Source organism: Pelodiscus sinensis, chromosome 15, assembly GCF_049634645.1.
Source record: "Pelodiscus sinensis isolate JC-2024 chromosome 15, ASM4963464v1, whole genome shotgun sequence".
Classification (NCBI taxonomy): Eukaryota; Metazoa; Chordata; order Testudines; family Trionychidae; genus Pelodiscus; species Pelodiscus sinensis.
In genome coordinates, this window is record NC_134725.1 from 738,125 (window position 1) to 751,224 (window position 13,100).

At 56.0% G+C, this 13,100-nt stretch overlaps 1 protein-coding gene across 1 annotated transcript in view; it reads right to left on the reverse strand.

The window, feature by feature from the left end:
• The window catches only part of LOC102451575 (citron rho-interacting kinase-like), a 358,679-nt gene that overhangs the window by 128,678 nt on the left and 216,901 nt on the right, over positions 1-13,100 (reverse strand). The window contains exons 20-21 of the mRNA XM_075897800.1: positions 2,203-2,343; positions 1,380-1,487 (exon numbers count right to left, since the gene is read on the reverse strand). Of these exons, the coding sequence (XP_075753915.1) occupies positions 1,380-1,487; positions 2,203-2,343 (249 nt within the window). The remainder of the gene's footprint in view (positions 1-1,379; positions 1,488-2,202; positions 2,344-13,100) is intronic.

Here is a 13,100-nt window from a genome sequence, read left to right on the forward strand (position 1 = left end):
CGCAGCCCCTCTATCTGACCTCACAAAAAGTACCCAGACGAACAAGGTACAATGGTCAGCAGACTGTGAGGTGGCTTTCAGGACACTGAAGGACAAGCTTACTAAAGCCCCCATCCTGTTCCACCCAGATTTTTCAAAGCCCTTCCTACTGCAAATGGATGCATCAGAAAGAGGCTTGGGGGCAGTGCTGTCCCAACAGGCAGAGGGAGGGGAGCACCCGATAGTATATTTGAGCCGCAAGATCTTCCCACGAGAACAGAACTATGCTACCAAAGAAAAGGAGGCCCTGGCAATAAAGTGGGCTATAGACGCCCTAAGATACTATTTATTGGGCAACACATTTCAGGTGGTGACAGACCATGCCCCCCTGAAATGGTTAAATAGCATGAAAGAGACGAACCCCCGTTTAATGCGGTGGTATCTATCTTTACAGCCGTACAATTTCAGTATAACCCATCGCCCAGGGAAGGCGCACACGAATGCCGATTTCCTTTCCCGGGTGGGGGAAGAAGAGACGGGAATGAGCGAGGGGACAGGTACCCACTTAAGGGGGGTGTGTGTGTGACGGGGCGACCCCGCCCTGCACTCAAGCCCAGGGAAACCACCTGGGGCCGGGGGCGGAGAAGGCCCCACCCACACAGCCCTACTAGGCATGCTCCAAGGGGAGCACAGGTACAAAAGGCTGCTGGCCTGCTCAGAAGGGGCAGACTGCGACCTGAGCTGGAGCTAGCAACCACTGGCCAGAGAGGGAGTTGCTAAGGGAGCTGAGCGTGCTGCTGCTGTGGGGCCTCAGCCGGGCTCGGCCCCAACGCCGGAGCCACCTACCGACCCCCCGTGACCCGAGCACCGGACCGGACTCTGCCAACTCTGAGGCTGCCAGGGGAAGTACCACTACAGCCAGTCGACTGACGCCGACAGGTGGGACCGCGGCAGGCTGAGAGCAGGGGGTAGGAAGCGACCCAGGGCAGGGAGCTGTAGAAGCCCCTGAGGGCTCGGGGCGTTGCGGGGAGGAGCCCCCGACGAGCCAGTGGTGGGAACCACCCGCCACTACTAGGGCCCTGGGTCGGGGCCCGGTGGAGAGGGAGGGCCCGGGCCCCCCTACCCCTGCTGCCCGAGACCCTGGCAAGTGGGGACCGGGGTAACAGACACTGAACTGTGGACTAGGCCGGGAGGCTGTATTTCTCCCAAAAGGGGGCATCACGCTTTGGGGCCGAGGCCCCAGTTGGTTGGATGATGCCTCAGAGGCGGGTGGCAACCCCCGTCAAGGGGGCGGGGGGCCGACAATATGTTTTGAATACACCATAAATAACTAAATCATGAAAACTTTAGTCATTTAACTCCATGGCCAGTTTTCTGAATCCCAAACCTTTATAACCCACCTTTTTCTTTCTGGCTGGCTGGTCCATCTTTGCTTGCAGGAAGTCAATGAGTTTGGTTTGCTGAGAAATAGTGCCCTCCATTTTCACCTTCTCATGGGAAAAGAGAACCTGTGAGCCACACAAAAACAGAAAATTAACCTCAGCAATATAGGAACAGCAGCAGAACAATCAGAGATGAGATAATATAGAAGACCAAGCAGGAAGTCAAACACTGAAGCAGACCTGACTTTATCCAGTAGAAAGAAATGGCACAAAACAAGCACAAGGCCATGTACTGAAAACCTCACTTTTTATATTTGTCACAGTAACCCTTACTAACCCTCACCCATGGCCGGACCGAGCCATTCCGGCGCCCTGGGCAGACAGTTTAATTGTGCCCCGGGTTGGGGGAGGGCGCATGCACGGCCCCGCCCCCGCACCGGCGCATGGGAAGGGGGCATGCATGGCCCCGCCCCCGCCTGGCATGTGGGGGAGGGCGCGTAGAGCTGGCGGCAGCAGGACACACGTGCCCGGCCTGGCCCAGCCCAGCTACTGCCACTGGCGTGCAGCCCGGGGCTGCCCGTGCAGGGCCCCGCGGCCGCAGGGGGAAGGGCGCTGCTGGCCGGCACTGTGGGGGTTAATGCGGCCCCCGCCCCCGGTGGCTGCTGCAGGGTGGCCGCTGGGAGCTGCTGCAGCCCGCGATCCGGGAGCTGGGCACGTGGCACCTGATGGGCGCCCCTTACAGCTGTGCGCCCCTTACAGCTGCCATCAGGCGCCCCCCCATAGGTTGGCGCCCCGGGCAGCTGCCCGGCTAGCCTATGCCTTAATCCGACCCTGCCCTCACCTGAATGTTTTCCAATTGATACTCCAAGTCACTCCTTTCAGTCTTCAAAAGATCTGCTCGATCCAGAGCTTCTTGCAGTCCTTGTGTCAGGCGGAAGATGTGGTTTTTTTGCAGATCCATTTGCTGCTGCAGCTTTGCCTGCTAATAATGGGAAAACAAAGACCAAAGATTATTTTTAACAAGCTTTTAAATGCTAATATTTCTTGCAGCATAAGCATCTTCTTAGAATTTAAAATTAAACATCCATTTATTCTATCTCAAATACTAATTTCCCCTATTTATAAAATCCTAGAATTTTTCCTTCTCCCCAAAATGCAATATTATCTAGCAGAATACCAGTGATGTGCATGAATTCATAGATGCTGCCTTCTTTATTTTATATACATTGTGACAGATCCAGACCAGCTGGCTGCCACACACTAATCCTACTGGGGTTTCATAGAACCATAGAACTAGAAGAGACCTCAGAAGGTCATCAAGTCCAGACCCCTGCTCTAGGCAGGACCAATCCCAACTAAATCAACCCGGCCAGGGCTTTGTCAAGCCGAGACTTAAACACCTCCAGGGATGGAGACTCCACTACTTCCCTAGGTAACCCATTCCAGTGCTTCACCACCCTCCTAGGGAAATAGTTTTTCCTAATATCCAACCTGGACCTCTCCCACCACAACTTGAGACCATTGCTCCTTGTTCTGCCATCTGTCACTACTGAGAACAGCCTCTCTCCATCCTCTTTGGAACCTCCCTTCAGGAAGTTGAAGGCTGCTATCAAATCCCCCCTCACTCTTCGCTTCTGCAGACTAAACAGACCCAAGTCCCTCAGCCTCTCCTCGTAAGTCATATGCTCCAGCCCCCTAATCATTCTGGTTGCTCTCCGCTGGACCCTCTCCAATGCGTCCACGTCCTTTTTGTAGTGGGGGGGGGGCCCAGAACTGGACACAATACTCCAGATGTGGCCTCACCAAAGCCGAATAAAGGGGAATAATGACATCTCTGGATCTGCTGGCAATGCTCCTCTTAATGCAACCTAATATGCCATTAGCCTTCTTGGCTACAAGGGCACACTGTTGACTCATATCCAGCTTCTCATCCACTGTAACCCCCAGGGCCTTTTCTGCAGAACTACTACTTAACTGGTTGGTCCCCAGCCTGTAACAATGCTTGGGATTCTTCCGTCCCAAGTACAGGACTCTACACTTGTCCTTGTTGAACCTCATCAGAATTTCTTGTGGCCCAATCCTCCAATCTGTCTGAGTCATTCTGGACCCTATCTCTGCCCTCAAGCGTATCTACCTCTCCCCCCAGCTTAGTGTCATCCGTAAACTTGCTGAGGGTGCAATCCATCCCCGCATCCAGGTCATTAATAAAGATATTGAAAAAAACCGGTCCTAGAACCGAACCTTGGGGCACTCTGCTAGAAACCGACCACCATCCTGACATCGAGCCGTTGATCACTACCCACTGGGCCCGGCCTTCTAGCCATCTTACCGTCCATTTATCCAATCCACATTCCCTTAACTTGCTGGCAAGAATATTGTGGGAGACCGTATCAAAAGCCTTGCTAAAGTCAAGGTATATCACATCCACTGACTTCCCCATGTCCACAGAGCCAGTTACCTCATCATAGAAGCTAATCAGATTGGTCAGGCACGACTTGCCCTTTGTGAATCCATGCTGACTATTCCTAATCACTTTCCTCTCTTCCAAGTGCCTCAAAATGGATTCCTTAAGGATCCCTTCCATGATTTTTCCAGGAACTGAGGTAAGACTGACCGGCCTATAGTTCCCTGGCTCATCCTTCTTCCCTTTTTTGAAGATGGGCACTACATTTGCCTTTTTCCAGTCATCCGGGATTTCTCCCGATCTCCACGACTTTTCAAAGATAATAGCCAAAGGCTCCGCAATGACATTTGCCAAATCCCTCAGTACCCTCCGATGCATTAAATCTGGGCCCATGGATTTGTGTACGTTTAGCTTTTCTAAATAGTTCCTAACTTGTTCTTTCCACACCACGGGCTGTCCATCTTCATCCCATCTTGCGTCACTTAGTGCAGGAGTCCAGGAGCCGACCTTGTCCGTGAATACAGAGGCAAAGAAAGCATTGAGTACTTCAGCTTTCCCCACATCGTCTGTCACTAGGGTACCTCCTTCATCCATTAGGGGTCGCACACCCTCTCTGATCACCTTCTTCTTGTTAACATGCCTGTAGAAACCTTTCTTGTATCCTTCACATCCTTAACCAGTCGCAATTCCATTTGCGCTTTCACCTTCCTGATACCCCCCCGGCATTCTCAAACTATACATTTAAACTCCTCCCTGGTCATTTGTCCAAGTTTCCACTTTTTGTAAGCTTCCTTTTTGTGCTTAAGTTCACCAAGGATTTCCCCCGTAAGCCAATCTGGTCTCCTACCATGTTTGCCTCTCTTGCTACGCGTCGGGATGGTTTCTGTGCCTTCAATAAGGCTTCTTGAAAAAACTGCCAGCTGTCCTGGACTCCTTTCCCTTACATGTTAGCATCCCAGGGGATTCTGCCCATCAGATCTTGGAGGGAGTCAATCTGCTTTTTTGAAGTCCAAGGTGTGTATTTTACTACTCTCTTTTCTTCCTTTGGTCAGGGTCCTGAAATCTACCATCTCATGATCACTGCTTCCCAGGTTGTCACCCACCTCCACTTCCCCTACTAGTTCCTCCCTCTTTGTGAGCAAAAGGTCAAGCTGTGCACGGCCCCTGGTCGGTTCCTTCGGCACTTGTGTCAAGAAGTTATCCCCAACATTCTCCAAAAACTTCCTGGATTGTCTGTGTACTGCTGTATTGGTTTCCCAGCAGATGTCAGGGTGATTAAAGTCCCCCAGGAGAACCAGGGCCTGCGATCTGGAAGCTTCGCTCAGTTGTCCGAAGAAAGCCTCATCTACCTCATCCACCTGATTTGGTGGCCTGTAGCAGACACCAACCACAACATCATTGCTGTTGTTTGCTCCTTTAAACCTAACCCATAGACGTTCAACAGGTTTTTCTCCCTCTTTATACTGGAGTTCAGAGCAATCGTAGTTCTCTCTTACATGTAGTGCAACTCCTCCTCCTTTTCTCCCCTGCCTGTTCTTCCTGAACAGTCTATACCTTTCCATGACAGCGCTCCAGTCATGCAAGTCATCCCACCAAGTCTCTGTGGGTACGTCTACACTACAGCGCTAATTCGAACTAACTTAGTTCGAATTAGTTAATTCGAACTAAGCTAATTCGAACTAACGCATCTAGAACTAAAAACTAGTTCGAATTAGCGTTTTGCTAATTCGAACTAGCGCGTCCACACTGATTGGACGCAGGGGCGCATTTAAGGGCGGCTGAAACTGGTTCTGGCAGGGCATCAGGTCAGTAGTTGCTTTGTGTGGCTGCTGTCTGAGGCTATCTGAGGCTCGTGCTTAAAGGGACCCCCCCGGACAGCCGGTTCTCAGCTTTTCCTGCTTGCTTGCCAACCTCGCCGAGGGACAGCAAAGCGTTGGTCTCTGCGCCCGTGTGTGTCGGTGCTTCCCTTCGGGGACGCCGCCGCAGGTGGCAACATGGAGCCAGAGCTCACCCTGCACCTTCTGGTGCACTTTCTGGACTTGCTGCTGCAAGCCTGCCAGCAATGGCTCGAGGCTGCCTGGCACCTCCTGGTGCACGTCAGCCCCCTGCCTCTCCGCCTGGCTGCCCTGGGGGCCGTGGAGGAGCCGCGGCGGCGCCCCGGCACCGGCGTGCCCCGCCGCATCTGGCGTCTGGACACCAGCAGCAACTGGTGGGACTGCATCGTCCTGGAGCGCTGGGAAGACCGACAGTGGACCCAGAACTTCAGGATGAGGAGGGACACCTTCCTGGAGCTCTGCGAGTGGCTCGCCCCTGCCCTGCGCAGAAGGGACACTCGCATGAGGCCCACCATCCCCCTCCAGAAGCGGGTGGCCATCGCCCTCTGGAAGCTCTCCACGCCGGATAGTTACCGATCCGTCGGGAACCAGTTCGGCGTGGGGAGATCCACCATCGGAGCGGTGCTCATGCAGGTATGGCACTCGTCGGCCACTGCGCCAGGGGGGGAGGGGGGCTGCGAGGAGGGGATGGGCCGCCCCAGGGACAAAGGGGGGGCGGGAGGAGGCGAAAGCGCCCCGCACCGGAGGGGTCGGTCTGTCCCGGCCGTACTACACGCCGCCAGGGGGGTTGCTTCCGGGAGTGGGGCGCGGGACACTGCCAGGGCACGAATGCTCCCAGCCACCCAAGCGCCCCACTGATTGGCGCTTTGCTGTGTCTCTCTCCGCAGGTGGTCAAGGCCATCAACTGGGTGCTGCTCCGCAGGGTGGTCTGCCGGGGCTTCGGCACCCTCGGCTTCCCCAACTGCGGGGGGGCCATCGACGGGACGCACATCCCCATCCGTGCCCCGGAACACCAGGCGTCCCGTTATGTGAACCGCAAGGGGTACTTCTCCATCCTCCTGCAGGCTGTGTGTGACCACCGGGGCCAGTTCACGGACATTAATGTGGGCTGGTCCGGCAAAGCACACGACGCCCGGGTGTATCGCAACTCTTCCGTGTGCCAGCGGCTGCAGGCCGGGACCTTCTTCCCCGACCACCACATCAGGGTCGGGGACGTGGACATGCCCGTGTGGTGGGGGATGCCGCCTACCCACTGCAGCCCTGGCTCATGAAGCCCTACACGGGGCACCTCAATCCCTCCCGCCAGGCCTTCAATGCCAGGCTGACCAGGGCCCGCATCTTGGTGGAGGGGGCCTTCGGGCGACTGAAAGCCCGCTTTCGATGCCTCCACACCCGTCTGGGCCTGGCCGAGCACAACATCCCTCCCGTGGTGGCAGCATGTTGTGTGCTCCACAATTTGTGAGCGAAAGGGGGAGGCTTTCCTGCCAGCCTGGATGGCTGAGGCTGACCGCATGGCTGGACACTACGGTCAGCCTCGCACCGCCGCCGTCCAGGAAGCCCAGTGGGGGGCCGTCCGGATCTAGGAAGCCCTGCGGGAGAGCTTCCTGGTGGAGGAGGAGGACTGACCTCTCCCTGCATGCCCCACTGGGGCCTTCTTCCACCCTACCCCCTTCCCCTTTCCCCTCCCTACCTACTGTCAAATAAAGACACCTGATTTTCAAACAAAAATGTCTTTTTATTTTACATAACTGGGGTGCGGGGAGGGAGGAAGAAGGGTGGGAGAGGGGAGGGGAGGGGAGGGGGAAACCTGGGACGAGGGAGCAGGAAGGGGAGGGAAGGGAGGAAGGGAAAGGAAAGCTCAGGGGTGGGGGTCCGGCTGTCTCTCCCGTCTCGCAACACTGCGGGTCCGGGGGCGTTGGTGGGGAATGGTTGTGGAGGGTGGGGCAGGAGGGACGTAGGGTGTGCAGAAAGCAGGAGCGGGAGCAGGAGGGGGAGCTGGGGGAGCAGGAGGAATTGGGAAGCGGTCCAGCAGGCTCTGGAGGTGGCCTCGCAGGGCATGGCCCTGCTCCTCCAGGGCCTCCAAACTCCTCCGGCGCAGCCTCAGGTCCTCCTGGACCCAGTGCTCCTGTATACGGATCTGTTGCTCCAGGAACCGGAGGTGCCGCCTCTGGTACTCCTCCTGGTTCCTGGCTCTCCTGCTTGCCCGGGCGCGGGCGGCTGCTGCAGGCGGGGTGGTGCGCCCTGCAGTCCCAGGTGCTGCGGCTGTGGTGAAACAAGAACAGCGGTCAATTACCCCAGGGGCCCAGGTGTGTGAAACCCAGCTCCCCTCTGCAAGGCCAGGGCCCCAGCAGGATCCCCAGCTGCTGCTCCGTGGTGGGCAAGGCCCAGGCTCACGGCCCCGGGGCTCCCTCTCGCCCCAGCCCCCCGTACACATAAGGGGAGCACAATGGTACTCACAGGTGGACGCCTCCCCGGCCTCGGATGACACAGGCGAGCGGCTCTGTGGGGTGCCTCGGGGGTCCCGGGTCCTGGGCAGGGTGCTGGCAGGCTCCTGGCTCTCGGAGCCTTCCTCCTCCTCCTCGGTCTCTTGCAGCGGTCCCTCTGCCCCGGGGTCTATCACGTCCCGGGGGACAGGGACGGCATGAGCCCCCAGGAGGCGGTCCAGGGCGTGAAAGTGGGGGCACGCCTCCGGGTCGGCCCCTGGCAGGCAGGCCCAGGAGTAGGACTGCCGCAGGTCCTTGATTTTCCAGCGCACCTGCTCCCGGCTGCGCTGGTGGCCCCTGGCGGCCAGGCTGGCAGCCATGCAGCCGTAGACAGCCGCGTTCCTGTGCCTAGTGCGGAGATCGTGGACATTGGAGGCTTCCCCCCAAACCTCGATGAGGTCCACGATCTCCGCACTAGACCACGCGGGCACCCGCCTCTCGCGGTCCCGGGCAGGGTCCTGGGAGCCGCCAGGCTTATCCTGGGAAGAGGGGGAGGGCTGGGTGTCATCAGGTGGCTGACTCATGGGTGTCAGCTGCTGGGTGTGCTGGCACGGGTGCTGGCAGCCTTGCAACTGGCACAAACTGTGTAGCCAGCCCGTGGCCCTTTAAGGGCTCCGGGGCCGGGAGGGGGGCAGACAAGTTTGCCTGGTGTTGGCCAGAGTGGCCACCAGGGCAAGCTGGGAAGGGCTAGCCTCCCACTAGTTCGAATTAAGGGGCTACACAGCCCTTAATTCGAACTAGTAAGTTCGAACTAGGCTTAATCCTCGTGGAATGAGGATTACCTAGTTCAAACTAAGCGCTCCGTTAGTTCGAATTAAATTCGAACTAACGGAGCGCTAGTGTAGCGCCTATGAAAGTTAGTTCGAACTAACATCCGTTAGTTCGAACTAACTTTGTAGTGTAGACATACCCTGTTATCCCAATTAAATCATATTTCTTGGTCTGGGCCAGGGCTTCCAGTTCTTCCTGTTTGTTGCCCAGGCTTCTCACATTAGTGTACAAACACTTCAGGTAACCAGTTGATCGCCCTATCTTCTCCATTCGAAACAGGGGTCCTCCTTTCTTGCTCCTTCCTCTCTGCATTTCTTCCCAGTATCTGACTTTCCCACTCCCCTCAGGGTTTTGGTCACCGTCCCCCGACGAACCTAGTTTAAAGCCCTCCTCACTAGGTTTGCAAGCCTGCCTGCGAAGATGCTCCTTCCTCTCTTCGTTAGGTGGATCCCATCTCTTCCTAACAATCCTTGTGCCCGGAACAGAGTCCCATGGTTGAAGAAACCAAAGCCCTCTCTGCGACACCACCGCGACACCACCTGCGCAACCACGCATTTACGTTCTCAATTCGACGATCCCTGCTCAGTCCTTTCCCTTCAACAGGGAGGATGGACGAGAACACCACTTGCGCTCCGAATTCTTGGATCCTTCTTCCCAGCGCTACATAATCTGCAGTAACCTGCTCAAGGTCATTCTTGGCCGTATCGTTAGTTCCCACGTGGAGAAGCAGGAAGGGGTAGCGATCTGAAGGTTTGATCAGCTTGGTAAGCCTCTCAGTCACATCCTGAATGCGAGCTCTAAGTAAGCAGCATACCTCTCGAGATTCCAGGTCCGGACGGCAGAGGGATGGCTCAGTCCCTCATAGGAGGGAGTCCCCGACCACCACCACCCGTCGTTTTCTTTTGGGGGTGGTGGCCGTGGAACCCCCATCCCTAGGACCACGCATCCCATGCCTTCCAGTAGATGGTGTTCCCTTCTGGTTTCTTCCTTGTGAGGTCCCTTCCAAAGCTTTCAGCACTGCAGAGCCTGTGGAGAGAGCTTGAAAGCGATTACTTACCTCTATAGCATTGGGGGATTCCCGTGTTGGCCTTTTTCCCCTTCTAGAAGTTACATGCTGCCAGTTCTCTTCTTGGTCACGTACTGCCCTCACTGGCTCCTCCACCTGCCGTGCTTGAAGGATTAAACGCTGCCTTCTATCGAGGAAGTCTTCATCCTCTCTGATCGAGTGTAGGGTTGACACTTGGGTCTCCAGTCCTCTAATTTTTTCTTCCAAAATGTCGACCAGCTTGCACTTCGTGCAGATGAAATCTGTTCTTTCTTCTGTGAGGAAGATAAACATGGCACACGCTGTGCAGGTAACAGCAGCAGACCCATCACCATCCATCGCTGCTGTCCTGGAGAAGGGATTTAAAAAGAAAGGCAAGAGAACCTCGCGCCCTTCCCAACTCCCTCTCTAAACTCCCTGTTAGCACTCACCTGTTCGCAAGCTCCTTGGTCGCTTGCCCACTGCCTTATAAAGCCCCTCCCCCTACCAAGGTTCAGCCAATCAGCAGAGGCTTCTAGAATTCAAACTTTAGTTAGAAGCCAACAGTTTCCACCTGCCAATCACAGCACCTACCAATCATAGCCAATCACAGCACAAACTCCATCAAGGGGAGGGGGAGGGCAAAGGGGAAGTGAAAAAAAAAAGCCTCGCTCACAGACACGGGAAAAAAACAAACAAACAAAAACAAACAAAAAAAAAGCACACACACCAACCCTCACTCACAAACACAAGCTCAGCACACAGCAAGAAAGCCCCAAACACAACACACACTTCCCTCAAGAGTCCTGTATCTGCTTCTCCTCTACCTGGAGAACTCCCTCTCTAAAGCCTCACTCAAACAAACAAACAAACAAACCCCACCACCACCACACACCAACAAACACAAGCTCAGCACACAGTAAAAAAGCCCCAATAACCAGCTCTGGGGGTTTGGGAGGTGGGAGGGCATAAGCCACATCTAAAGGACCCGCACCAGCCTACGAGGATGACCTACAGAGCCCTAGACTCCCAACTAATTCTGGGGGGAAAATCAAAGAATAAACAAGGGAGGGTGTGAGGGTCAAAGGGCTAAAACGAGGGAACTGGACAGAGACACTGAGCAGAGAGCCCCTGACCGCACCCACTGTCCCACAAAGGCATCAAGAGAGCCAGTGGATGCCACCCAGTGTAACTCTGCCCAGAAGCATGAGCAGGAGCAGATATAGGCCCCACAGTCGTAGGCCCCTCCCTGAGGAAGGGTGGGAAAGGGGCCACAGCTGCTGGGGATGGAATTCTGGCAGGTGGCGAGTGAGGGGTGGCTTCTACCTGGGCATATGCTCTGGAGGCTGGGACACCATCGCCCCCAGAGCTGGTGGAGGGAAAAAGGGGCAGAAAAAGAGGGAAAGCCGTGGCCGACACCAGGGCCATGGCGGGGGAGAGGCACCACCACATAAGGTTTTGACTTCCGGGTGGGGCTATTGCTCTTCTTGGTCCCCTGGCCCTTCCTGCCCTTCAGGGGTATGTCTACACTACAGCGTTAATTCAAGTTTTCTTAATTCAAAATAGTTCATTTGAATTAAGCTAATTCGAATTAACGCATCTATACACAAAAGGCAATTAGAATTAGCATTTTGTTATTTTGAAATAGCGCGTCCACACTGAGTGGACTCTGAATCGAGGTTAAGGCTGGCCGGGACCAGTTCTGGCAGTGCACCAGGTCAGGACTTAATGGCTACGTCTAGACTACATCCCTTTTTCGTAAAAGGGATGTAAATTAAGACGTATCGCAATTGCTAATGAAGCGGGGATTTAAATCTCCCCCGCTTCATTAGCATAAAAATGGCTGCTGCTTTTTTTCTGCAAGGAGCTTTGCCGGAAAAAAGCGCCAGTCTAGATGCTGATCTTGCGGAAAATAAAGCCTTTTCCAAAAGATCCCTTATCCCTTATTTCATAGTGGGAGCTGCCCCGAGACCGCACCCATGGCCCTGTGCTGTGTATAGTGTGGGTGAGGTGTGGGGAGATGTTAGAGGGGGCTTGTGAAGAGAGGGCATCCTGCTGTGTCCTGCCCCGGGGTCAGGAGCATGTCAGGTCTCTTCACACACGTGTGTGGCTATCAGGCCAAGGCCCCTATGTAACAGGCAGCTGGAGCCACCTGCCCAGGGGTGGCACGGCACTTGCTCACTCGTGCACAGGTTGCTGCGTGATCTGTGGTAAGCAAGGCCCACGTGCACGGTCCCTGGTCTCCCTCCCTGCCCCCCACCCCCCGCCGGGTAAGGGACAGTGATGGCACTTACATGGTATGGCCTCCCCAGAGGACCCTGCTGACTCTGCAGGTGGGACTGCTCGGGGGTCCTGGCGGTGTGGCGGCTCCTGCTCCGTGCCCTGGTCAGGGCCCTCTGGTCCCGGCTCGCTGCCCCCCGGGGTGGCACGGACCGTCCCGTCCCCCAGGATGCGGTCCAGTGCCTCGAAGTAGGGGCAGATGTCTGCCCCTGCTGAGGAGCTGCCCCGAGTGGCCCTGGCATACCCCTGCCGCAGCTCTTTAATTTTCAGGCGCACCTGCTCCTGGGTTGGCTTGTGGCCTTTCTGGGCCATGGTGGCAGCTATGCGGCCGTAGACGGCTGCATTCCTCTGTCTAGTGTGGAGATCATGGACATTGGGGCCTGCCCCCAAACCTCAATGAGGTCAATGGTCTCCTCACTAGTCCAGGAGGGAGCGCGGCGTCTATGACCCCTGGCTGGCTCCTGGGTGCTGGGGGACTGGGCGGTGGATGGCTGGCTGGCACTGGCTGCCTGGCTCATCCTAGGGCCACTGGGTCAGGGGCAGAACCTGCTGGCAGGCCTGGATCTGGCATGTGCAGTCTGGCCAGAGTCTACCCCTTTAAGGGCTCCAGGGCTGGGGGAGAGGAGAGGAGTTTTCCTGGTTTGGCCCAGAGTGGCCACCAGGGGAAAGAAGAGGTTACTTACCTCGTAACTGTAGTTCTTCGAGATGTGTTGCTCATGTCCATTCTGATTAGGTGTACGCGCGCTGCGTGCACGGATTCCGGAGCTTTTTTCCCTTAGCAGTATCCATAGGGCCAGCAGGGAGCCCCCTGGAGTTGCACCGGTATACCGGTGCATATATACCCCTGCTGGCCCCTCCACCCCCTCAGTTCCTTCTTGCCGGCTCCTTCCAACACGGGGAGGTGGGTGGGATGCAGAATGGACATGAGCAACCCATCTCGAA